This window comes from Lampetra fluviatilis, chromosome 71, assembly GCF_964198595.1.
Source record: "Lampetra fluviatilis chromosome 71, kcLamFluv1.1, whole genome shotgun sequence".
Classification (NCBI taxonomy): domain Eukaryota; kingdom Metazoa; phylum Chordata; class Hyperoartia; order Petromyzontiformes; family Petromyzontidae; genus Lampetra; species Lampetra fluviatilis.
Window position 1 is genome coordinate 3,291,624 of NC_136345.1, and position 27,880 is coordinate 3,319,503.

Consider the following 27,880-nt stretch of genomic DNA (forward strand, 5'->3'; position numbering starts at 1 on the left):
ATGTGGTACAGGAGGACGTGGAGCTGAGTGGACTTGCCGATGACTGGTACCAGCGGTGTCAAGATCGGCCTCAGTGGAGGAGGCTCGTGAAGGATGCTACTGGGCAGTTGGAGGCAGTCGCCCTCCAACAACAACGGAGGGCGGAGGAGCGACGCTCACAACAACGAGCGGAGCGCCGGGTGGCTAAAGCACAGCAAGTTGGCACAGTAGGGGGCACAGGTGGTGCATCAGCCAGTCATCTCGGTCATTTCAGTCAGTCGACCCGTGGCACCTGCTGGGTCTGCCCCGTGACCTCCTGCCAGCGGACGTATGACACTTCACGTTGCCTCAAGGTGCACTTGGCCTGGCACAAGCGTCGTGGTGACGTCACCGCCACTTAGTGGCGAATGGCGGTTGTTGTTGTTGTGTCTGTGTGTGTCTGTGTGTGTCTGTGTGTGTGTGTGACTGTGTGTGTGTCTGTGTGTGTAACTGTGTGTGCGTGTGTCTGTGTGTGTGTGTCTGTGTGTGTGTCTGTGTGTGTGTGTCTGTGTGTGTGTGTCTGCCCCAGGTCTGGGTCAATGCTGCCGCTCAGATCTTCAACTCCATTGGGATTGGGTTCGGCTCCCTCATTTCCATGTCCAGCTACAACGCCTTCGACAAGAACATCATCCAGTGCGGACCCACACGCTCACCCACCCACCCGCTCACCTGCTCACCCACTCACTCACCCGCTCACTTACTCACTCACTCACCCGCTCACTCACTCACCCACTCATTCACCCACCCATTCACCCATTCACCCACTCACCCACCCGCGCACCCACCCACTCACCCACTCACCCACTCACCCACCCGCTCACCCACCCACCCGCTTACCCACTCACCCACCCGCTCACCCACCCGCTCACCCACCCGCTCACCCGCCCGCCCACCCGCCCGCTCACCCGCTCACCCACTCAACTCACCCACTCACCCGCTCACCCACTCAACTCACCCGCCCATCCATCCACTCGCCTACAGCCTCACCCACTCGCTTGAGGCACGCGGCGTCACCTGCAGGCAACATGAGGGTGGGGGCTGTGGGTAGCGGGGTGGGGGCTGTGGGTAGCGGGGTGGGGGCTGTGGGTAGCGGGGTGGGGGCTGTGGGTAGCGGGGTGGGGGCTGTGGGTAGCGGGGTGGGGGCTGTGGGTAGCGGGGTGGGGGCTGTGGGTAGCGGGGTGGGGGCTGTGGGTAGCGGGGTGGGGGCTGTGGGTAGCGGGGTGGGGGCTGTGGGTAGCGGGGTGGGGGTTGTGGGTAGCGGGGTGGGGGCTGTGGGTAGCGGGGTGGGGGCTGTGGGTAGCGGGGTGGGGGTTGTGGGTAGCGGGGTGGGGGCTGTGGGTAGCGGGGTGGGGGCTGTGGGTAGCGGGGTGGGGGCTGTGGGTAGCGGGGTGGGGGTTGTAGCTGGGCTTGTAGCGAGGGCTGTGTGGGTAGCTGTGTAGGTAGCTGGGCTGTAGCGAGGGCGGTGTGGGTGGGTGGTGCTGCTGTGCACAGGGACACGCTCTTCGTCTCCATCCTCAACTCGGCCACCAGCATCTTCGCCGGATTCGTCGTCTTCTCGGCCATCGGCTTCATGTCCCACACGCACGGGGTGCCCGTGCAGGACATCGCCACAGACGGTGAGACTACCCACCAACTCACCCACTCGCTCACCTACCCCACTCGCTCACCCACTCACCCACTCACCCACCCACCCACCTACCCATCCGCTCACTTACCTACCCACCCACCCACTCGCCCACTCACCCACCCACCTACCCACTCGCCCACTCACCCACCCACCTTCCCACCCGTTTACTCACCTACCCACCCACCCGCTCACTCACCTACCCACCCACCCACGCGCTCACTCACCTACCCACCCGCCCGCTTGCTCACCTACCCACCCACCCACCCGCTCACTCACTCACCTACCTACCCACCCACCCACCCGTTCACTCACCTACCCACCCATCCACCCGCTCACTCACCTACCCACCCACCCGCTCACTCACCTACCCACCCACCCACTCACCTACCCACCCACCCACCCGTTCACTCACCTACCCACCCACCCACCCGCTCACTCACCTACCCACCCACCCGCTCGCTCACCTACCCACCCACCCGCTCGCTCACCTACCCACCCGCCCGCTCGCTCACCTACCCAACCACCCACCCGCTCACTCACCTACCCACCCACCCGCTCACTCACCTACCCACCCACCTGCTCACTCACCTACCCACCCGCTCACTCACCTACCCACCCACCTACCCACTAACTTACCCACCCACTCACGCACCCGCTCACTCACCTACCCACCCGTTCACTCACCTACCCACCCACCCGCTCACTCACCTACCCACCCACCCACGCGCTCACTCACCTACCCACCCGCCCGCTTGCTCACCTACCCACCCACCCACCCGCTCACTCACTCACCTACCTACCCACCCACCCACCCGTTCACTCACCTACCCACCCATCCACCCGCTCACTCACCTACCCACCCACCCGCTCACTCACCTACCCACCCACCCACTCACCTACCCACCCACCCACCCGCTCACTCACCTACCCACCCACCCGCTCGCTCACCTACCCACCCACCCGCTCGCTCACCTACCCACCCGCCCGCTCGCTCACCTACCCAACCACCCACCCGCTCACTCACCTACCCACCCACCCGCTCACTCACCTACCCACCCACCTGCTCACTCACCTACCCACCCGCTCACTCACCTACCCACCCACCCGCTCACTCACCTACCCACCCACCTACCCACTAACTTACCCACCCACTCACGCACCCGCTCACTCACCTACCCACCCGCTCACTCACCTACCCACCCACCCGCTCACTCACCTACCCACCCGCTCACTCACCTACCCACCCACCCGCTCACTCACCTACCCACCCACCTACCCACTCACTTACCCACCCACTCACCCACCCGCTTACTCACCTACCCGCTCACTCACTTACCCACCCACTCATCTACCCGCTCACTCACCTACCCACCCGCTCACTTAGCCGCCCACTCACCTACCCACCCACCCACCCGCTTACTCACCTACCCACTCACTCACTCACCCACCCACCCACTCACTTAGCCACCCACTCACCTACCCACTCACTCACTCACCTACCCACTCACCTACTCACCCACCCACTCACCTACCCACTTACTCACCTACTCACTCGGCAACCCACTCACTCACTCACCCACCCACCCACTCACTTAGCCACCCACTCACCTACCCACTTACTCACCTACCCACTCGGCAACCCACTCACTCACCTACCCACTCATTTAACTCTCCCTGAGTCTTCCCCGTGTCTCCCCCACGTCTCCCCGTGTCTCCCCGTGTCTCTACCACGTCTCCCCGTGTCTCATGTCTCCCCGTGTCTCCACCACATATCCCCGTGTCTCCCCGTGTCTCTACCACGTCTCCCCGTGTCTCCCCGTGTCTCATGTCTCCCCGTGTCTCTACCACGTCTCCCCGTGTCTCCCCGTGTCTCATGTCTCCCCGTGTCTCTACCACGTCTCCCCGTGTCTCCCCGTGTCTCATGTCTCCCCGTGTCTCTACCACGCCTCCCCATGTCTCATGTCTCCCCGTGTCTCTACCACGCCTCCCCGTGTCTCATGTCTCCCCGTGTCTCCACCACGTATCCCCGTGTCTCCCCATGTCTCATGTCTCCCCGTGTCTCTACCACGTCTCCCCGTGTCTCCCCGTGTCTCCCCCACGACTCCCCGTGTCTCCCCGTGTCTCTACCACGCCTCCCCGTGTCTCATGTCTCCCCGTGTCTCCACCACGTATCCCCGTGTCTCCCCATGTCTCATGTCTCCCCGTGTCTCCACCACGTCTCCCCGTGTCTCCCCGTGTCTCTACCACGTCTCCCCGTGTCTCCCCGTGTCTCATGTCTCCCCGTGTCTCTACCACGTCTCCCCGTGTCTCCCCGTGTCTCCCCAGGCCCTGGCCTGGTGTTCGTGGTCTACCCCGAGGTGTTCTCCACCCTCCCCGTGTCTCCCCTCTGGGCTGTCCTCTTCTTCTTCATGCTGCTCTGCCTGGGACTCGACAGCCAGGTGCCAGGGGATGTGCACCCACGGCGAGGGTGCTGATGGTGGTGATGGTGGTGATGGTGGTGACGGTGGTGGTGGTGGTGACGGTGGTGATGGTGGTGGTGACGGTGACGATGATGGTGGTGATGGTGGTGATGATGACGATGGTGATGATGATGGTGGTGATGGTGGTGATGGTGATGTTGGTGGTGATGGTGGTGGTGATGGTGGTGGTGGTAATGGTGTTGGTGATGATGGTGGTGATGGTGGTGATGGTGGTGCTGCAGTTCGCCATGGTGGAGGTGATGGTGACCACGCTGATGGACAGCTACGGAGCGACGCTGCTGCGGCTGCTGGGCAGGAGGGAGCTGCTGGTGGCGGCAGTCTGCAGCCTCGCCCTGCTGCTGGGCCTGCCTAACATCACGGAGGTGGGCACCTCCATGACGCAGGGGTGGAGCTCCACCACAGAGGTGGGGAGCTCTACCACAGGTGTGGAGCTCCACCACATGGTGATGATGATGATGATCGTGATGATGGTGATGTTGGTGATGATGGTGATGATGATAGTGATGGTGATGATGATAGTGATGATGATGGTGGTGATGATGATGGTGGCGTAGGGAGGCATCTACTTCTTCCAGCTGATGGACCACTACACGGCGATCATCTCCCTCACCTTCCTCGCCTGCTTTGAGGTGGTGGCAGTCTGCTTGGTGTACGGTGAGTGTGTGGTGAGTGTGTGGTGAGTGTGTGGTGAGTGTGTGGTGAGTGTGTGGTGAGTGTGGTGAGTGTGTGTGTGGTGAGTGTGTGGGTGAGTGTGTGTGTGGTGAGTGTGGTGAGTGTGTGGGTGAGTGTGTGGTGAGTGTGTGGGTGAGTGTGTGGTGAGTGTGTGGTGAGTGTGTGGTGAGTGTGTGTGTGGGTGAGTGTGTGTGTGGTGAGTGTGTGGGTGTGTGTGGTGAGTGTGTGGTGAGTGTGTGGTGAGTGTGTGTGTGGGTGAGTGTGTGTGTGGTGAGTGTGTGGTGAGTGTGTGTGGTGAGTGTGTGGTGAGTGTGTGGTGATTGTGTGTGGTGAGTGTGTGGGTGTGTGTGTGGTGAGTGTGTGGTGAGTGTGTGGTGAGTGTGTGGTGAGTGTGTGTGTGGTGAGTGTGTGGGTGTGTGTGTGGTGAGTGTGTGAGTGTGTGTGTGGTGAGTGTGTGGTGAGTGTGTGTGGTGAGTGTGTGGTGAGTGTGTGTGGTGAGTGTGTGGGTGAGTGTGTGGTGAGTGTGTGGTGAGTGTGTGTGTGGGTGAGTGTGTGTGTGGTGAGTGTGTGGGTGTGTGTGTGGTGAGTGTGTGAGTGTGTGTGTGGTGAGTGTGTGGTGAGTGTGTGGGTGAGTGTGTGTGTGGTGAGTGTAGTGAGTGTGGTGTGTGGGTGAGTGTGTGGTGAGTGTGTGGTGAGTGTGTGCTGAGTGTGTGCTGAGTGTGTGGTGAGTGTGTGTGTGGGTAAGTGTGTGTGTGGTGAGTGTGTGGTGAGTGTGTGGGTGAGTGTGGTGAGTGTGGTGAGTGTGTGGGTGAGTGTGTGGTGAGTGTGTGGTGAGTGTGTGGTGAGTGTGTGGGTGAGTGTGTGGGTGAGTGGGTTAGTGTGTGTGTGGGTGAGTGTGTGGGTGAGTGTGTGGGTGAGTGTGTGGTGAGTGTGTGGTGAGTGTGTGTGTGGTGAGTGTGTAGGTGAGTGTGTGGGTGAGTGTGTGTGTGGTGAGTGTGTGGGTGAGTGTGTGTGTGGTGAGTGTGGTGAGTGTGTGGGTGAGTGTGTGGTGAGTGTGTGGGTGAGTGTGTGGTGAGTGTGTGGTGAGTGTGTGTGTGGTGAGTGTGTAGGTGAGTGTGTGGGTGAGTGTGTGTGTGGTGAGTGTGTGGGTGAGTGTGTGGGTGAGTGTGTGGGTGAGTGTGTGGGTGAGTGTGTGAGTGAGTGGGTGAGTGAGTGTGTGGGTGAGTGTGTGGTGAGTGTGTGGTGAGTGTGTGTGTGGTGAGTGTGTGGTGAGTGTGTGGTGAGTGTGTGTGTGGTGAGTGTGTGGGTGAGTGTGTGGGTGAGTGTGTGTGTGGTGAGTGTGTGGGTGAGTGTGTGGGTGAGTGGGTTAGTGTGTGTGTGGGTGAGTGTGTGGGTGAGTGTGTGGGTGAGTGTGTGGTGAGTGTGTGGTGAGTGTGTGGTGAGTGTGTGGGGAGTGTGTGTGTGGGTGAGTGAGTGTGTGGTGAGTGTGTGTGGTGAGTGTGTGGTGTGTGGTGAGTGTGTGTGGTGAGTGTGTGGGTGTGTGTGTGGTGAGTGTGTGGTGAGTGTGTGGTGAGTGTGTGGTGAGTGTGTGGGTGTGTGTGTGGTGAGTGTGTGGTGAGTGTGTGGTGAGTGTGTGTGGTGAGTGTGTGGTGAGTGTGTGGTGAGTGTGTGTGGTGAGTGTGTGGGTGTGTGTGTGGTGAGTGTGTGGTGAGTGTGTGGTGAGTGTGTGGTGAGTGTGTGTGTGGGTGAGTGTGTGTGTGGTGAGTGTGTGGGTGTGTGTGTGGTGAGTGTGTGAGTGTGTGTGTGGTGAGTGTGTGGTGAGTGTATGGGTGAGTGTGTGTGTGGTGAGTGTGGTGAGTGTGGTGTGTGGGTGAGTGTGTGGGTGAGTGTGTGGTGAGTGTGTGGTGAGTGTGTGCTGAGTGTGTGCTGAGTGTGTGGTGAGTGTGTGTGTGGGTGAGTGTGTGTGTGGTGAGTGTGTGGTGAGTGTGTGGGTGAGTGTGGTGAGTGTGGTGAGTGTGTGGGTGAGTGTGTGGTGAGTGTGTGGTGAGTGTGTGGTGAGTGTGTGGGTGAGTGTGTGGGTGAGTGGGTTAGTGTGTGTGTGGGTGAGTGTGTGGGTGAGTGTGTGGGTGAGTATGTGGTGAGTGTGTGGTGAGTGTGTGTGTGGTGAGTGTGTAGGTGAGTGTGTGTGTGGTGAGTGTGTGGGTGAGTGTGTGTGTGGTGAGTGTGGTGAGTGTGTGGGTGAGTGTGTGGTGAGTGTGTGGGTGAGTGTGTGGTGAGTGTGTGGTGAGTGTGTGTGTGGTGAGTGTGTAGGTGAGTGTGTGGGTGAGTGTGTGTGTGGTGAGTGTGTGGGTGAGTGTGTGGGTGAGTGTGTGGGTGAGTGTGTGAGTGAGTGGGTGAGTGAGTGTGTGGGTGAGTGTGTGGGTGAGTGTGTGGGTGAGTGTGTGGGTGAGTGTGTGGGTGAGTGTGTGAGTGAGTGGGTGAGTGAGTGTGTGGGTGAGTGTGTGGGTGAGTGTGTGGTGAGTGTGTGAGTGAGTGGGTGATTGTGTGGGTGAGTGTGTGGTGAGTGTGTGGTGTGTGCTGTGTCTAGTAAAACATCGCCACTGGGGAGACAAAGGCGGCCGGGCGTGGTGCTGGCCACCCACCCCCTCTCTGTGTGTAGCCACAGTGCCGGTAGCCTTCATAGGTGGTGCTATTCGCTAATAGGAGCACTTGCCCCTACATCCTGCTAGAGGCTACCTGGGGGAGCTGTGTCTGTGTGCGTGTGCAGGGAGCTCCAGGCTGAGCAGCAACATCGAGGAGATGTTGGGCAGGAAGCCGAATGTCTTCTTCCGTCTGTGCTGGATGGTCGCCTCTCCCTGCCTCGTCACTGTGAGACACACACACACTGACACACACACACAGGTAGACACACACACACACAGGTAGACACAGACTGACACACACATACACAGGGAGACACACACACACACACACAGGTAGACACACACTGACACACACACACACAGGTAGACACACACACAGGTAGACACAGACTGACACAGACTGACACACACACACACACAGGGAGACACACACTGACACACACACACACACAGGTAGACACACACACACACAGGAAGACACACACTGACACACACACACAGGTAGACACACACACACACAGGTAGACACAGACTGACACAGACTGACACACACACACAGGTAGACACACACTGACACACACATACACACAGGTAGACACACACACAGGTAGACACAGACTGACACAGACTGACACACACACACACAGGGAGACACACACTGACACACACACACAGGTAGACACACACAACAACAACAACCGCCATTCGCCACTAAGTGGCGGTGACGTCACCACGATGCTTGTGCCAGGCCATGTGCACCTTGAGGCCACGTGAAGTGTCGAACGCCCGCTGGCAGGAGGTCACGGGGCAGACCCAGGTGCCACGGGTCGACTGACCGAGATGACCGAGATGACTGGCTGATGCACCACCTGTGCCCCCTACTGTGCCAACTTGCTGTGCTTTAGCCACCCGGCGCTCCGCTCGTTGTTGTGAGCGTCGCTCCTCCGCCCTCCGTTGTTGTTGGAGGGCGACTGCCTCCAACTGCCCAGTAGCGTCCTTCACGAGCCTCCTCCACTGAGGCCGATCTTGACACCGCTGGTACCAGTCATCGGCGTGTCCACTCAGCTCCACGTCCTCCTGTACCACATCACTCCATCTCTTCTCTAGCCCGTGCCGCGCCCGTTTAGCCCCCTCGATCCGGCCGAACAAAAGCTGTTTAGGCATGCGGTGGCTGGGCATGCGGGCTACATGACCCAGCCAACGCAGCCTTGCCTGCCGGAGGAGCTCACTGATGGGACTTTGCCCAGATCTTTCAAGGACTTGTGAGCTCCTCACACAATCCAGCCTGGTTAAACCCAGGATGGATCGTAGGCAGGCCAGCCTAAATGTTTCCAACCGGCGAAGATGCTCCACTAGGGGGGTCCACGTTTCGCAAGCATAGAGAAGGGAGGGAATGACCGTGGCCGAGAAGACCTGAAGCTTCGTGCGGAGCGACAGACCAGGTAGCTTCCACACAGCGTTACGCAACCGATGAAAAGATATTGCCGCTCGACTGATTCGGAGTGAGACCTCTGCTGATAAACTGGAGCCGGTCATGAGCACACTGCCCAGGTATGGGAAACTCTCTACTCTCTCCACAACTGCCCCATCACCGATTGGGAGTTGTGGGGGCGGAGTGCCCGATGGTACAAAATACCCAGGCAGGTGCTTAGTTTTGGTGGGGCTGATGGTAAGGCCCCACCTCTTAGTGGCACGCTCCAGTCTCAGCAGCAGCGTCTCCAACTCCTCTTCTGAATGAGCAGCTATTACCAAATCATCGGCATACATAACGTGGTTGACCAATAGGGAGCCATCCCTTGATCGCACCCGGGCGTCGATCAGCCTCCCATTGTATCTGTACCAAATGGTAATTCCCCCGGTACAGCTATTGAAGGCTTCACGAACTACGCAGTCGAAATAGATGTTAAATAATGTGGGAGCCAGAGGACATCCCTGTCGCACCCCAAGGTGTACAGGGAAAGGCTCCGACTCCCGGCCACGTAATTTTACCCGGGCCCGCTCACCATCATGAAGGTCCTTAATGATCGTGAGCAGAGGGTCAGGGACTCCGAAAGCACGAAGAACAACCCAGAGCCCAGTCCTACTGATGGTATCATAGGCCTTGACCAGGTCAATAAAGCAGAGATGTAGGTCTTTTTGGAATTCCCTACACCTCTGCTGTAGCAGACGGACAGAAAATATGGCATCTGTGCAGGACCGCCCTTTCCTGAAACCACATTGGGGCTCCGCAAGCCTCTCCTCAGCGTGCCTAGCAAGGCGATGTTGAATAATCCTTGCCAGGACCTTACCCGGCACACTGAGGAGTGAGATGCCCCTGTAGTTGTTACAGTCGGTACGGTCCCCCTTCTTAAAGAGGGGGACCACCAGGGCATCCTTCCAGTCCTGCGGAAGCCGTCCAGTGGTCCAGACTGTTGTTATGATGTCATATAGGGCAGTCTGTGCACAAACGCCACCCTCCCTCAGCATTTCGCCTGGGAGATCATCTCTGCCCGGTGCCTTCCCTGGTCTCAGACTCCGGATCGCCCTCAGTACTTCCTCAACAGCCGGTACCTCAGCCAGCCACTCACAGGGGGTGACCTCTTCCAATATTTGAGGCACCGCAGCCTCAGCAGGGTTATCCCCACTTTGTGCCATGATGTTTTCCTGGCTGAGAGATTTTCCCTCCCCCAGGACCTCACAGAAATGCTCAGCAAATCTGCAAACCTGTTCCTGGGGGTCGGAGATTGGATCACCGTTTTTTCCTCTAATGATGGTAATAGGTGTGGCGCTGCAGGTTACTTTTTTGATGGAGTTAAATAGTGATTTGTGATCGCGGGCCACTGAGGCAGACTCCATCTCCTCAGCAACCCGCGACCACCACCCATCCTTACAGCGCCTCACGGCTCTCCGAACCTCCGAGCGAAGACTGCGGTAAACCTCCTCATTCTCTGACGTGGGATGCTGTAGGCGATGAGAGTGGGCCTGTCGCTTTTTCTCAATTAACCTGAACACCTCCTCCGTCAGCCAGGGTTCCCGGGGAGGTCTGGACCGCGTACCCAAAGCAGCCATTGCAGCTGCATGAGTCACAGTCTTAAACCTCGCCCATTTACCCTCGACATCAGGTGGAGTGGGGGACGATGCCAACCCCAGCTGCAAGCGATGATGAAATTCTCGCTTGCAACTTTCATCAGCTAACTTAGACCAGGCCACTTTTGGTTGGAATGGGATCCTGGGTGTACACCCACCACCGGAGTGGAAGAATGGCAGGCGCATCTTACAGATGACTAGTCGATGGTCAGAGGGCAGATCAGCTCCACGGTAGGTCCTGGTGTCAAGGACATGGGCTCGCATCCGCTGGTCCGTCACTACGTAGTCCAGCAGATGTTCTTGCTTGGACCCGGCATGCATCCATGATGTTGTGTGGATGCGCCGATGCCGGAAGAGCGTGTTGGTAATTACAAGCCCATGGGCTGCACAAAAATCTAGCAGCCTCCTACCGTTATTATTGAGCTGATCTGGCCCATGCCTTCCAATCACTCCAGACCAGGTGCCAGTATCATGACCAACTCGGGCATTGAAGTCACCCAACAAGATGACTCTATCCCGAGTGGCCACTTTAGCCAGCACCTGTGACAGGAGGTCATAGAAAGCGTCCGACTCATCGGCTTTGCCTGCATCCCTCCACAGATGTTCGTCTTCGGTGGGGGCATAAGTAACCACGACCACCACTCCTCGCCTCTGGTTGATGGGAAGGCGAGCCCAAAGTATCCTGGGGCTTACAGCTTCCCACACCTCACCGCCACGCTCCCACGCCCCCTTCATTCTTTTGTTCAGAAGAAGAGCCACACCCTGTTGTTTGGCAGTCTCCTGCCCCGAGTAGAGGACTGTCCACCCCTCATGGTGGCAGGAGCCAGAACCGGTCCACCGGACCTCCTGAATGCCACAGAGATCCAGGCGGTACCGGTCCAGCTCCCGACAGAGGAGTGGCAGCCTCTCCTCCGCAGTGAGCGTTCGAACATTCCACGTGGCCATCCGCAATGGTTTTTCGTTGTTTCTGGAGGAGCCCCGAGGGTTAAAATTCAATCTCCTGGCTCCGCCAAACGGGGTTTGGCCAGGAGACGTCATAAAAGCCTGACCCCCCGGGGCCTCCGGCACAAGCTTATTAATTACAGGTTTATGTTTACTTCGTAGTTTAGTGGTGGTTAATTGAAGGTGGAGGGGTTACCAGCCCCTCGCACCCGTCCAGAGCCCCCGTTTAGCCACTGTGGTGGTCACAGACGCCATGAGGGGAGAGGGCCAATGGGCATTGGCCCTCCCCCCACAGCACTGCCCACGACAATGTTGCCCGTCCGGCACCGCGAGGAGGTAGGAGGTTGTTTTGCCGGACCGTAGACACACACTGACACACACACAGGTAGACACAGGTAGACACAGACTGACACAGACTGACACACACACACAGGTAGACACACACTGACACGCACACACACACACAGGTAGACACACACACAGGTAGACACAGACTGACACAGACTGACACACACACACACAGGGAGACACACACTGACACACACACACACAGGTACACACACACACAGGTAGACACAGACTGACACACACACACAGGTAGACACACACACAGACTGACACACAGACTGACACACACAGGTAGACACACACACAGGTAGACACACACACAGACACACACAGACTGACCCACACACAGACTGACACAGACTGACACACACACACAGGTAGACACACACAGACTGACACACACACACACACAGGTAGACACAGACTGACACAGACTGACACACACACAGGTAGACACACACCGACTGACACACACGGACACGCGTCGAGTGCTCTGTGTGTGTGTGTGCGCAGGCCATCCTGGTGTTCAGCGTGCTGCAGTACGAGCCGGTGCGCTACGGGGACTACGTCTACCCGGCCTGGGCAGAGGGCCTCGGCTGGGCCGTGTCACTCCTCTCCATCGGCTGGATCCCCCTGGGCATGGCGCACACCCTCTACACAGCGCAGGGCACCTTCATGCAGGTGAGTCTACACACACTCACACACTCACACACTCACTCACACTCACACAACAACAACAACAACCGCCATTCGCCACTAAGTGGCGGTGACGTCACCACGACGCTTGTGCCAGGCCATGTGCACCCTGAGGCCACGTGAAGTGTCGAACGCCCGCTGACAGGAGGTCACGGGGCAGACCCAGGTGCCACGGGTCGACTGACCGAGATGACCGAGATGACTGGCTGATGCACCACCTGTGCCCCCTACTGTGCCAACTTGCTGTGCTTTAGCCACCCGGCGCTCCGCTCGTTGTTGTGAGCGTCGCTCCTCCGCCCTCCATTGTTGTTGGAGGGCGACTGCCTCCAACTGCCCAGTAGCGTCCTTCACGAGCCTCCTCCACTGAGGCCGATCTTGACATCGCTGGTACCAGTCATCGGCAAGTCCACTCAGCTCCACGTCCTCCTGTACCACATCACTCCATTTCTTCTCTAGCCCGTGCCGCGCCCGTTTAGCCCCCTCGATCCGGCCGAACAAAAGCTGTTTAGGCATGCGGTGGCTGGGCATGCGGGCTACATGACCCAGCCAACGCAGCCTTGCCTGCCGGAGGAGCTCACTGATGGGACTTTGCCCAGATCTTTCAAGGACTTGTGAGCTCCTCACACAATCCAGCCTGGTTAAACCCAGGATGGATCGTAGGCAGGCCAGCCTAAATGTTTCCAACCGGCGAAGATGCTCCACTAGGGGGGTCCACGTTTCGCAAGCGTAGAGAAGGGAGGGAATGACCGTGGCCGAGAAGACCTGAAGCTTCGTGCGGAGCGACAGACCAGGTAGCTTCCACACAGCGTTACGCAACCGATGAAAAGATATTGCCGCTCGACTGATTCGGAGTGAGACCTCTGCTGATAAACTGGAGCCGGTCATAAGCACACTGCCCAGGTATGGGAAACTCTCCACTCTCTCCACAACTGCCCCATCACCGATTGGGAGTTGTGGGGGTGGAGTGCTCGATGGTACAAAATACCCAGGCAGGTGCTTAGTTTTGGTGGGGCTGATGGTAAGGCCCCACCTCTTAGTGGCACGCTCCAGTCTCAGCAGCAGCGTCTCCAACTCCTCTTCTGAATGAGCAGCTATTACCAAATCATCGGCATACATAACGTGGTTGACCAATAGGGAGCCATCCCTTGATCGCACCCGGGCGTCGATCAGCCTCCCATTATATCTGTACCAAATGGTAATTCCCCCGGTACAGCTATTGAAGGCTTCACGAACTACGCAGTCGAAATAGATGTTAAATAATGTGGGAGCCAGAGGACATCCCTGTCGCAACCCAAGGTGTACAGGGAAAGGCTCCGACTCCCGGCCACGTAGTTTTACCCGGGCCCGCTCACCATCATGAAGGTCCTTAATGATCGTGAGCAGAGGGTCAGGGACTCCGAAAGCACGAAGAACAACCCAGAGCCCAGTCCTACTGATGGTATCATAGGCCTTGACCAGGTCAATAAAGCAGAGATGTAGGTCTTTTTGGAATTCCCTACACCTCTGCTGTAGCAGACGGACAGAAAATATGGCATCTGTGCAGGACCGCCCTTTCCTGAAACCGCATTGGGGCTCCGCAAGCCTCTCCTCAGCGTGCCTAGCAAGGCGATGTTGAATAATCCTTGCCAGGACCTTACCCGGCACACTGAGGAGTGAGATGCCCCTGTAGTTGTTACAGTCGGTACGGTCCCCCTTCTTAAAGAGGGGGACCACCAGGGCATCCTTCCAGTCCTGCGGAACCCGTCCAGTGGTCCAGACACTCACACACTCACACACACTCACACACACAAACCTGTACCACACACACTGGAACCACCACCAACACCGTGCCTCTCATTCCCCCCCTCCCCCCCTCCCCCCCTCCCCCCCCCCCCCCCTCCCCCCTCCCCCCCCTCCCCCCCCTCCCCCCCCTCCCCCCTCCCCCCCTCCCCCCTCCCCCCGCCCCCCTCCCCCCTCCCCCCTCCCCCCCGCCCCCCTCCCCAGCGCCTCAAGAGCTCCGTGACTCCCCGTGCTGTTCGCCGCTCCGACTGGGAGGAGGCGACTCAGTCCAAGCGGTGCCCCTCACCAACTCACCCTGAGGTCACCGTGCAGACGGCGCTCTAGCGGGGAGCTCACCTGGTGAGGGGGGGCCTCATCCGGTGAGGGGGGGCCTCACCTGGTGAGGGGGGGCCTCACCTAGTGAGGGGGGGCCTCACCTGGTGAGGAGCCTCACCCGGTGACCCTGACCCTGAGGTCACCGCACAGACGGCGCTCTAGCGGGGAGCCTCACCTGGTGAGGGGCCTCATCCGGTGAGGCTCACCTGGTGAGGCTCAGCGCAGGGAGGAGCCTCACCAAACTGGCTGTCCACCCCGGGGCCAGGAGGCGAGAGGCACGAGGCCTGCCCCTTGGTGTCCCCACGACTCTGGATGAACAAACCCCAACGCCGCCGCCGCCACCACCACCACCACCATCACCACCACCACCGCCGCCGCCACCACCACCACCACCACCACCATTACCACCACCACCATCACCACCACCGCCGCCGCCGCGGTGGTGCCGGGAACGTTGAAACATTTGTAATAAAAGACTCCGTCAGGCGACGCTGGTCTCCGCTGGTCTCCGCTGGTCTCCGCTGGTCTCCGCTGGTCTACGCTTGCCTCTTATTCAGCTTCTTCTCCGCACCCCGATGCTGGCCTCCTCCACGGAGCAGCGTCGTCTCGCGTGCCACACACTCTCTCTCACTCTCACACTCACTCTCACACTCACTCACTCTCTCACTCACTCTCTCACTCTCTCTCCCTCTCTCTCTCGCGTGCCCCGCACCCTCCCCCGTTAGCTCCTCCACTCCCGCACTCCGCTGGCCGACGGCATGCCGAGCTCCTTGGGCCACGTGGCCGATGGCGCGGATCTCTCTCCCTCGCCGCCCAACGCGGCTCAGACTCTTCACTTCCCCGACTGCCCCGACCTCCTGCGGGCTCCCACTTATATACACTCCCCCCACGTGACCCTGACTCCTCCCCCTCCGGGTCGTCACATCCGGCCTTCCCATACTGCCCCGCTGGCTCCGCCCCCATTCACCTCGCCGCCTCCTCCCATTGGAGGAGAGGTGAACGGCGGCCCCTCCCACACACAGACCAGGCTCCGCCCCCCAGTACCCCGGGCCGCGTGATTGGACCAGAGCCCAGCAGCAACCCCATTGACACTCGCATGACACATTCAAGATGAAACCCGCAGCAGCGTTAGAATCATGTGCAGCAGCGCGGCACTCCGACTGGCGCAGAAGCACCTCCTGATAGGACGTCTTGTGACAGGACTTTGATGGACTTGTCGCGTTGTCTTAGCTGGCAAAACCTTCCCAGTGCCTACAGGCCAGAGGTCGCAACCGGGTACCCGATACCCGTCTACCCTACCCGATACCCGTACCCTACCCGATACCCGTACCCTACCCGATGCCCGTACCCTACCCGATACCCGTACCCTACCCGATGCCCGTACCCTACCCGATACCCGTACCCTACCCGATTCCCGTACCCTACCCGATGCCCGTACCCTACCCGATACCCGTACCCTACCCGATGCCCGTACCCTACCCGATGCCCGTACCCTACCCGATACCCGTACCCTACCCGATACCCGTACCCTACCCGATACCCGGCTACCCGTACCTGGCCGTGCGAGTCTGTGGGTCTCTGTGTGAGTCTGTGGGTCTCTGTGTGAGTCTGTGGGTCTCTGTGTAAGTCTGTGGGTCTCTGTGTGAGTCTGTGGGTCTCTGTGTAAGTCTGTGGGTCTCTGTGTGAGTCTGTGGGTCTCTGTGTGAGTCTGTGGGTCTCTGTGTGAGTCTGTGGGTCTCTGTGTGAGTCTGTGGGTCTCTGTATGAGTCTGTGGGTCTCTGTGTAAGTCTGTGGGTCTCTGTGTGAGTCTGTGGGTCTCTGTGCGAGTCTGTGGGTCTCTGTGTGAGTCTGTGGGTCTCTGTGTAAGTCTGTGGGTCTCTGTAAGTCTGTGGGTCTCTGTGTGAGTCTGTAGGTCTCTGTGCGAGTCTGTGGGTCTCTGTGTGAGTCTGTGGGTCTCTGTGTGAGTCTGTGGGTCTCTGTGCGAGTCTGTGGGTCTCTGTGTGAGTCTGTGGGTCTCTGTGTAAGTCTGTGGGTCTCTGTGTGAGTCTGTAGGTCTCTGTGCGAGTCTGTGGGTCTCTGTGCGAGTCTGTGGGTCTCTGTGCGAGTCTGTGGGTCTCTGTGTGAGTCTGTGGGTCTCTGTGTAAGTCTGTGGGTCTCCGTGTGAGTCTGTGGATCTCTATGCGAGGGGCTGTGTCCGTGTGAGAATCTGGGTAACCCCTCCCCATGTGCTACAAACTCGGCGTGTCCACTCCACGTTCCCCTGGCCGCGTTGTCTATAGAGAGCCCCATCATAGCACGCAGTGTCTGTGAACACTCTGATGGGAGAGAGACAGATTGGACTGAAACCAGAATCATCAGCATTATCCCGTTTAATAGTGCAGGCGTCAGGTGATGGTGGTGATGGTGGTGGTGATGGTGGTGATGTGGTGGTGATGGTGGTGGTGATGGTGGTGATGATGGTGATGGTGGTGGTGGTGATGGTGGTGATGGTGGTGATGGTGGTGGTGGTGATGGTGGTGGTGGTGATGGTGGTGATGGTGGTGGTGATGGTGGTGGTGGTGATGGTGGTGATGGTGGTGGTGATGGTGGTGGTGGTGATGGTGGTGGTGGTGATGTAATGGTGGTGATGGTGGTAATGGTGGTGATGGACATGACATCATTCAAGTGCAAAACGCAACAGCAATCGTTGTAGAGGTAAGAGATGGGTGAGCGATGGGCGAGGTGAGGAGAGGTGAGGGGTGAGTAATTGGTGAGGAGTGAGGGGTGAGGGGATGAGTGAGGGGTGAGGGGATGAGTGAGCGATGGGTGAGGAGTGAGAGGTGAGGTGAGGGGTGAGCGATGGGTGAGGAGTGAGAGGTGAGGTGAGGGGTCAGTGATGGGTGAGGAGTGAGGAGAGGTGGTGGGATGGGTGAGCGATGGGTGAGGAGGGAGGAGAGGTGAGGGGTGAGTGAGTGATGGGTGAGGAGTGAGAGGTGGGGGGATGGGTGAGCGATGGGTGAGCGATGGGTGAGGAGTGAGAGGTGATGGGTGAGCGATGGGTGAGGAGTGAGAGGTGATGGGTGAGCGATGGGTGAGGAGTGAGAGGTGATGGGTGAGCGATGGGTAAGGAGTGAGAGGTGATGGGTGAGCGATGGGTGAGGAGTGAGAGGTGATGGGTGAGCGATGGGTGAGGAGTGAGAGGTGATGGGTGAGCGATGGGTGAGGAGTGAGAGGTGATGGGTGAGCGATGGGTAAGGAGTGAGAGGTGATGGGTGAGCGATGGGTAAGGAGTGAGAGGTGATGGGTGAGCGATGGGTGAGAGGTGATGGGTGAGCGATGGGTGAGGAGTGAGAGGTGATGGGTGAGCGATGGGTAAGGAGTGAGAGGTGATGGGTGAGCGATGGGTGAGGAGTGAGAGGTGATGGGTGAGCGATGGGTGAGGAGTGAGAGGTGATGGGTGAGCGATGGATGAGGAGTGAGGAGTGAGAGGTGGGGGGGGGTCACCATCGCCCACTCCGTGTGGACTCTGGGCGGGATGAGGTCAGAGGTCATCTTCACATCGCGGGTGCCACCTGACAGAGAGAGAGAGAGCTGTGGTGAGTGTGGTGAGTGGTGAGTGTGAGGGGTGTGTGGTGAGTGTGTTGAGTGTGGTGAGGGTGGTGAGTGTGGTGAGTGTGGTGAGTGGTGAGGGGTGTGTGGTGAGTGTGGTGAGGGGTGAGTGCTGAGTGTGGTGTGGTGAGTGTGGAGAGTGGTGTGTGGTGAGGGTGGTGAGTGTGGTGAGTGGTGAGTGGTGAGTGTGAGGGGTGTGTGGTGAGTGTGTTGAGTGTGGTGAGGGTGGTGAGTGTGGTGAGTGTGGTGAGGGGTGAGTGGTGAGGGGTGTGTGGTGAGGGGTGAGTGCTGAGTGTGGTGTGGTGAGTGTGGAGAGTGGTGTGTGGTGAGTGTGGTGAGTGTGGTGAGGGGTGCTGCTGGACTTGTAGCCACCACAGCGGCCAATTGGGGCTCTGGATGGGTGCGAGGGGCTGGTGACCCCTCCACCTTCAATTCAACTTCCACTGAACCACGTGGACAATATCCGGCTAAGCCTGTGCCGGAGGCCCCGGGGGGACAGGCGTCTATGACGTCTCCTGGCCAAACCCCATTTGGTGGAGCCAGGAGACTGAATCTTCACCCTCGGGGCTCCTCCAGAAACGGCAAAAAGCAGCCACTACGTGTGGCCACGTGGAATGTTCGGACGCTCACTGCGGAGGAGAGGCTGCCACTCCTCTGTCGGGAGCTGGACCGGTACCGCCTGGATCTCAGCCTGCTAAGGCTGCGGTGCCTCAAATATTGGAAGAATTAATCACTCCCTGTGAGTGGCTGGCTGAGGTGACATCTGTTGAGGAATTACTGAAGGCGATCCAGAGTCTGAGACGAGGAAAGGCATCGGGCAGAGATGATCTCCCACACTAACACTCTGGACCACTGGACGGGTTCCGCAGGATTGGAAGGATGCCCCGGAGGTCCCCCTCTTTAAGAAGGCAGACCACACAGACTGTAACAACTACAGGGGCATCTCACTCCTCAGTGTGCCGGGAAAGGTCAAGGGAAGGATTATCCAACATTGCCTTGCTAGGCACGCTGAGGAGAGGCTTGCGGAGCCCCAACGTTGTTTGAGGCCAGGGTGGTACAGCAGAGATGTAGGGAATTCCAACAAGACCTACGTCTCTGCTTTATTGACCTGGTCAAGGCCTATGATACCATCAGTAGGCCTGGGCTCTGGGTTGTTCTTCGTGCTTTCGGAGTCCCTGACCCTCTGCTCACGATCATTAAGGACCTTCATGATGGTGAGCGGGCCCGGGCAAAACTACGTGGCCAGGAGTTGGAGCCATTCTCCGTTCACCTTGGGGTGCGACAGGGATGTCCTCTAGCTCCCACATTATTTAACATATTTTTCGACCACATAGTTCGTGAAGCCTTCGATGGCTGTATCAGAGGAATTTCAATCCGGTACAGATACAGTGGGAGGCTGATCGATGGCCGGGTGCGGTCAAGGGATGGCTGCCTATTGCTCCACCATGTAATGTATGCAGATGATCTGATAATTGCCGCTCACTCAGAGGAGGAGTTGGAGGTGCGGCTGCTGAACCTGGAGCGTGCCACTAAGAGGTGGGGCCTTACCATCAGCCCCACCGAAACTAAGCACCTGCCTGGGTATTGCCTGGGTATTTTGTGCCATCAAACACTCCACCCCCTCCACTCTCAATTGGTGATGGGGCAGTTGTGGAGAGAGTGGAGAGTTTCTCAAACCTCGGCAGTGCGCTCATGACCAGCTCCGGTTTGACAGCAGAGGTCTCACTGAATCAGTCGACTGGCAATATCTTTTCATCGGCTGCGTAACGCTGCTGCTGTGTGGAAGCTACATGGTCCGTCGCTTCACACGAAGCTTCGAGTCTTCTCGGCCATGGTCATGCCCTCCCTTCTCTGTGCTTGTGAAACTTGGACCCCTCTAATGGAGCATCATCCCTGGTTAGAAACATTCAGGCTGGCCCTGCCTATGATCCATCCTGGGTTTAACCTGCAGGCTGGATTTTGTAAGGAGCTCACAAATCCTTGAAGGATCTGGACAAAGTCCCATCGGTGAGCTCCTCCAGCAGGTAAGGCTGCGTTGGCTGGGTCATGTAGCCCGCATGCCCAGCCACCGCATGCCCAGCCACCGCATGCCTAAACAGCTTTTGTTCGGCCGGATAGAGAGGGCTAAACGGGCGAGGCACGGGCTAGAGAAGAGATGGAGTGATGTGGTACAGGAGGACGTGGAGCTGAGTGGACTTGCCAATTACGAGGAGGCTCGTGAAGGACGCTACTGGGCAGTTGGAGGCAGTCGCCCTCCAGCAACAACGGAGGGCAGAGGAGCGACGCTCACAACAACGAGCGGAGCGCCGGGTGGCTAAAGCACAGCAAGTTGTTGGCACAGTAGGGGACACAGGTGGTGCATCTACCGGTCATCTCAGCCAGTCGACCCATGGCACTTGCTGAGTCTGCCCCGTGACCTCCTCCTGCACCTAGCCTGGCACAGCAGTCAACCGATGGCACCTGCTGGGTCTGTCCCGTGACCTTACGTGGCCTCAAGGTGCACCTAGCCTGGCACAAGCGCCGTGGTGACGTCACCGCCACTTAGTGGCGAACGGCGGTTGTTGTTGTTGTTGAGGGGTGTGTGGTGAGGTGTGGTGAGGCGTGGTGAGGCGTGGTGAGGCGTGGCGAGGCGTGGTGAGGTGTGGTGAGGTGTGGTGAGTGTGGTGAGGCATGGTGAGTGTGTTGAGGCATGGTGAGTGTGGTGAGTGTGGTGAGGTGTGGTGAGTGTGGTGAGGCGTGGTGAGTGTGGTGAGGCATGGTGAGTATGGTGAGGCGTGGCGAGGTGTGGTGAGTGTGGTGAGGTGTGGTGAGGTGTGGTGAGGCGTGGTGAGTGTGGTGAGTGAGTGTGGTGAGTGTGGTGAGGCGTGGTGAGGTGTGGCGAGGTGTGGTGAGTGTGGTGAGGCATGGTGAGTGTGGTGAGGCATGGTGAGTGTGGTGAGTGAGTGTGGTGAGTGTGGTGAGGGGTGGTGAGGTGTGGTGAGGCGTGGTGAGTGTGGTGAGTGTGTTCAGGCGTGGTGAGTGTGGTGAGGTTATGGTGAGGCGTGGCGAGGTGTGGTGAGTGTGGTGAGGCGTGGTGAGTGTGGTGAGTGAGTGTGGTGAGTGTGGTGAGGCGTGGTGAGTGAGTGTGGTGAGGCGTGGTGAGTGTGGTGAGTGTGTGTGGTGAGGCGTGGTGAGTGTGGTGAGTGTGTGTGGTGAGGCGTGGTGAGTGTGGTGAGTGAGTGTGGTGAGTGTGGTGAGGCGTGGTGAGGTGTGGCGAGGTGTGGTGAGTGTGGTGAGGCATGGTGAGTGTGGTGAGGCATGGTGAGTGTGGTGAGGCATGGTGAGTGTGGTGAGTGAGTGTGGTGAGTGTGGTGAGGGGTGGTGAGGTGTGGTGAGGCGTGGTGAGTGTGGTGAGTGTGTTCAGGCGTGGTGAGTGTGGTGAGGTTATGGTGAGGCGTGGCGAGGTGTGGTGAGTGTGGTGAGGTGTGGTGAGTGTGGTGAGGCGTGGTGAGTGTGGTGAGGCGTGGTGAGTGAGTGTGGTGAGGCGTGGTGAGTGTGGTGAGTGAGTGTGGTGAGTGTGGTGAGTGTGGTGAGGCGTGGTGAGTGAGTGTGGTGAGGCGTGGTGAGTGTGGTGAGTGTGTGTGGTGAGGCGTGGTGAGTGTGGTGAGTGTGTGTGGTGAGGCGTGGTGAGGCGTGGTGAGTGAGTGTGGTGAGGCGTGGTGAGTGTGGTGAGTGTGTGTGGTGAGGCGTGGTGAGTGTGGTGAGTGTGGTGAGTGTGTGTGGTGAGGCGTGGTGAGTGTGGTGAGTGTGGTGTCCTCACCGACTACATCATCGGAGTGCGGCCCCCCTCCCCCCCGTCGTCGTCGTCGTCACCGGCGTCTTTGAACTTCTTCTCGCGGTACAAGTGGCGGCGCTTGAAGACGTAGAGAACCAGCACGTCACACACCACCGTGGCCTGTGACCACGCCACTAGTTAGTACCACTAGTACCACTGGTACCACTAGTACCACACCACTAGTACCACTAGTACCACTGGTACCACTGGTACCACTAGTACCACTGGTACCACTAGTACCACTAGTACCACTGGTACCACACCACTAGTACCACTAGTACCACTGGTACCACTAGTACCACACCACTAGTACCACTGGTACCACTAGTACCACTAGTACCACTAGTACCACACCACTAGTACCACTGGTACCACTGGTACCACTAGTACCACTGGTACCACTAGTACCACACCACTAGTACCACTGGTACCACACCACTAGTACCACTAGTACCACACCACTAGCACTGCACCATCTTTTCACTCACCACCCCGAGGAGTGCGATTCCCGATCCCACGTTCATCAGCGTGGGAATGATGTTAAACTTCCTCCCCTAGTGAGACATCATCACAAAAACATCATCATCATCATCACAACATCATCACAACATCATCATAACATCAGCATCATCACCCACTCACCCACTCATTCACTCACCCACACATTCACTCACCCACTCATTCACTCACCCACACATTCACTCACCCACACATTCACTCACCCACTCATTCACCCACCCACACATTCACCCACCCACACATTCACTCACCCACTCATTCACTCACCCACTCATTCACCCACCCACTCATTCACTCACCCACACATTCACTCACCCACTCATTCACCCACCCACTCATTCACTCACCCACACATTCACTCACCCACTCATTCACCCACCCACACATTCACTCACCCACACATTCACTCACCCACTCATTCACTCACCCACTCATTCACCCACCCACACATTCACTCACCCACACATTCACTCACCCACTCATTCACTCACCCACTCATTCACTCACCCACTCATTCACTCACCCACACATTCACTCACCCACTCATTCACCCACCCACTCATTCACTCACCCACACATTCACTCACCCACTCATTCACCCACCCACACATTCACTCACCCACACATTCACTCACCCACTCATTCACCCACCCACTCATTCACTCACCCACACATTCACTCACCCACTCATTCACCCACCCACACATTCACTCACCCACACATTCACTCACCCACACATTCACTCACCCACTCATTCACCCACCCACTCATTCACTCACCCACTCATTCACCCACCCACTCATTCACTCACCCACTCATTCACCCACCCACACATTCACTCACCCACACATTCACTCACCCACTCATTCACCCACCCACTCATTCACTCACCCACTCATTCACCCACCCACTCATTCACTCACCCACTCATTCACCCACCCACTCATTCACTCACCCACTCATTCACCCACCCACTCATTCACTCACCCACTCATTCACTCACCCACTCATTCACTCACCCACACATTCACTCACCCACACATTCACTCACCCACTCATTCACTCACCCACTCATTCACCCACCCACTCATTCACTCACCCACTCATTCACTCACCCACTCATTCACCCACCGACTCATTCACTCACCCACACATTCACTCACCCACTCATTCACTCACCCACTCATTCACCCACCCACTCATTCACTCACCCACACATTCACTCACCCACTCATTCACCCACCCACACATTCACTCACCCACACATTCACTCACCCACTCATTCACCCACCCACTCATTCACCCACCCACTCATTCACTCACCCACACATTCACTCACCCACTCATTCACCCACCCACTCATTCACCCACCCACTCATTCACTCACCCACACATTCACTCACCCACTCATTCACTCACCCACTCATTTACTCACCCACACATTCACTAACCCACACATTCACTCACCCACTCATTCACTCACCCACTCATTCACTCACCCACACATTCACTCACCCACTCATTCACTCACCCACTCATTCACTCACCCACACATTCACTCACCCACTCATTTACTCACCCACACATTCACTCACCCACTCATTCACTCACCCACACATTCACTCACCCACTCATTTACTCACCCACTCATTCACTCACCCACACATTCACTCACCCACTCATTCACTCACCCACACATTCACTCACCCACTCATTCACTCACCCACACATTCACTCACCCACTCATTTACTCACCCACACATTCACTCACCCACACATTCACTCACCCACTCATTCACTCACCCACTCATTCACTCACTCACACATTCACTCACCCACTCATTCACCCACCCACTCATTCACTCACCCACTCATTCACTCACCCACTCATTCACTCACCCACACATTCACTCACCCACTCATTCACCCACCCACTCATTCACTCACCCACACATTCACTCACCCACACATTCACTCACCCACTCAGTCACCCACCCACTCATTCACTCACCCACTCATTCATCACCCACTCATTCACTCACCCACACATTCACTCACCCACACATTCACTCACGCACACATTCACTCACCCACTCATTCACCCACCCACTCATTGACTCACCCACACATTCACTCACCCACACATTCACTCACCCACTCATTCACTCACCCACTCATTCACCCACCCACTCATTCACTCACCCACTCATTCACTCACCCACTCATTCACCCACCCACTCATTCACTCACCCACACATTCACTCACCCACTCATTCACTCACCCACTCATTCACTCACCCACACATTCACTCACCCACACATTCACCCACCCACTCATTCACTCACCCACTCATTCACCCACCCACTCATTCACTCACCCACACATTCACTCACCCACTCATTCACTCACCCACTCATTCACTCACCCACACATTCACTCACCCACTCATTTACTCACCCACACATTCACTCACCCACTCATTCACTCACCCACACATTCACTCACCCACTCATTTACTCACCCACTCATTCACTCACCCACACATTCACTCACCCACTCATTCACTCACCCACACATTCACTCACCCACTCATTCACTCACCCACACATTCACTCACCCACTCATTTACTCACCCACACATTCACTCACCCACACATTCACTCACCCACTCATTCACTCACCCACTCATTCACTCACTCACACATTCACTCACCCACTCATTCACCCACCCACTCATTCACTCACCCACTCATTCACTCACCCACTCATTCACTCACCCACACATTCACTCACCCACTCATTCACCCACCCACTCATTCACCCACCCACACATTCACTCACCCACACATTCACTCACCCACTCAGTCACCCACCCACTCATTCACTCACCCACTCATTCATCACCCACTCATTCACTCACCCACACATTCACTCACCCACACATTCACTCACGCACACATTCACTCACCCACTCATTCACCCACCCACTCATTGACTCACCCACACATTCACTCACCCACACATTCACTCACCCACTCATTCACTCACCCACTCATTCACTCACCCACTCATTCACTCACCCACTCATTCACTCACCCACACATTCACTCACCCACTCATTCACCCACCCACTCATTCACTCACCCACACATTCACTCACCCACTCATTTACTCACCCACTCATTCACTCACCCACACATTCACTCACCCACTCATTTACTCACCCACACATTCACTCACCCACTCATTCACTCACCCACTCATTCACTCACCCACTCATTCACTCACCCACTCATTCACTCACCCACACATTCACTCACCCACTCATTCACCCACCCACTCATTCACTCACCCACACATTCACTCACCCACACATTCACTCACCCACTCAGTCACCCACCCACTCATTCACTCACCCACTCATTCATCACCCACTCATTCACTCACCCACACATTCACTCACCCACACATTCACTCACGCACACATTCACTCACCCACTCATTCACCCACCCACTCATTGACTCACCCACACATTCACTCACCCACACATTCACTCACCCACTCATTCACTCACCCACTCATTCACTCACCCACACATTCACTCACCCACTCATTCACTCACCCACACATTCACTCACCCACTCATTCACTCACCCACACATTCACTCACCCACTCATTTACTCACCCACACATTCACTCACCCACTCATTCACTCACCCACACATTCACTCACCCACTCATTTACTCACCCACACATTCACTCACCCACACATTCACTCACCCACTCATTTACTCACCCACTCATTCACTCACCCACTCATTCACTCACCCACACATTCACTCACCCACTCATTTACTCACCCACTCATTCACTCACCCACACATTCACTCACCCACTCATTTACTCACCCACACATTCACTCATCCACACATTCACTCACCCACACATTCACTCACCCACACATTCACTCACCCACACATTCACTCATCCACACATTCACTCATCCACACATTCACCCACCCACTCATTCACTCACCCACTCATTCACTCACCCACACATTCACTCACCCACACATTCACTCACCCACTCATTCACCCACCCACTCATTCACTCACCCACTCATTCATCACCCACTCATTCACTCACCCACACATTCACTCACCCACACATTCACTCACGCACACATTCACTCACCCACTCATTCACCCACCCACTCATTGACTCACCCACTCATTCACTCACCCACACATTCACTCACCCACTCATTCACTCACCCACACATTCACTCACCCACACTCACCACCCTATTCCTCACCCCCCCACACTCACCACACTCACCACACTCACCCCCCCACACTCACCACACTCACCACACTCACCCCCCCCCACACTCACCACACTCACCCCCTCACACTCACCCCCCCCCACACTCACCCCCCCACACTCACCAGACTCACCACACTCACCCCCTCACACTCACCCCCCCCCCCACACTCACCCCCCACACTCACCCCCCCCACACTCACCCCCCACACTCACCCCCCCCCCCACCCTCACCACACTCACTCCCCACACTCACCACACTCACCCCCCACACTCACCACACTCACCCCCCCCACACTCACCACACTCACCCCCCCACACTCACCACACTCACCCCCCACACTCACCACCCCCCCCACCCTCACCACCCCCCCCACCCTCACCCCCCCACCCCCCCACCCCCCCACCCTCACCCCCCCACCCCCCCCCCACTCACCTGCCCGTAGACCTGCACCACGAAGCGGATGCCGTAGGCCTTGATGAGGGCTCGACTCTCCGTGCCGTTCGCGTCGCGGAAGTAGCGAGAGAAGCTGGGGGGGGGGGGGGGGGGGCGAACAGCCACTTCTCTCAGCCTTGCCTCGACCACCAACTCGACAGGGAGAACTCCGAGATGGCAGCGATGGCGGCGACGGCGGCGACGGCGGCGGCGGCGGCGGCAGCGGCAGCAGCAGCAGCAGTGGGTGGTGGGGTCCCCAGGGTGACAAGACGGACCAACAGCTACAGAACACCCGGCACAACACACACGCAGCCGTGGCGTGCGTAGTGGTGGTGGTCGTTGTGGTGGTTGTGGTGGTCGTTGTGGTGGTTGTGGTGGTTGTGGTGGTGGTTGTGGTTGTGGTGGTGGTGGTTCTGGTGGTGGTTGTGGTGGTTGTGGTGGTGGTTGTGGTTGTGGTGGTGGTGGTTCTGGTGGTGGTGGTGGTGGTTGTGGTGGTTGTGGTGGTGGTGGTGGTTGTGGTGGTGGTGGTTGTGGTGGTGGTGGTTGTGGTGGTGGTGTTGGTGGTGGTGTTGGTGGTGGTTGTGGTGGTGGTGGTGGTTGTGGTGGTGGT

At 57.6% G+C, this 27,880-nt stretch overlaps 2 protein-coding genes across 2 annotated transcripts in view; one reads left to right on the forward strand and one right to left on the reverse strand.

The window, feature by feature from the left end:
* The window catches only part of LOC144952951 (sodium- and chloride-dependent GABA transporter 1-like), a 71,291-nt gene extending 56,697 nt beyond the window's left edge, over positions 1-14,594 (forward strand). Inside the window, 8 exon segments of the mRNA XM_078883438.1 lie at positions 548-651; positions 1,510-1,634; positions 3,971-4,083; positions 4,347-4,487; positions 4,680-4,779; positions 7,565-7,665; positions 12,309-12,476; positions 14,475-14,594. Coding sequence (XP_078739564.1) covers positions 548-651; positions 1,510-1,634; positions 3,971-4,083; positions 4,347-4,487; positions 4,680-4,779; positions 7,565-7,665; positions 12,309-12,476; positions 14,475-14,594 — 972 coding nt within the window.
* A 3,445-nt stretch (positions 14,595-18,039) lies between these two features.
* The window catches only part of P2RX4 (purinergic receptor P2X 4), a 23,166-nt gene continuing 13,325 nt past the window's right edge, over positions 18,040-27,880 (reverse strand). Inside the window, exons 10-13 of the mRNA XM_078883425.1 lie at positions 27,271-27,364; positions 22,476-22,541; positions 21,973-22,107; positions 18,040-18,136 (exon numbers count right to left, since the gene is read on the reverse strand). Coding sequence (XP_078739551.1) covers positions 21,976-22,107; positions 22,476-22,541; positions 27,271-27,364 — 292 coding nt within the window. The 3' untranslated portion in view covers positions 18,040-18,136; positions 21,973-21,975. The remainder of the gene's footprint in view (positions 18,137-21,972; positions 22,108-22,475; positions 22,542-27,270; positions 27,365-27,880) is intronic.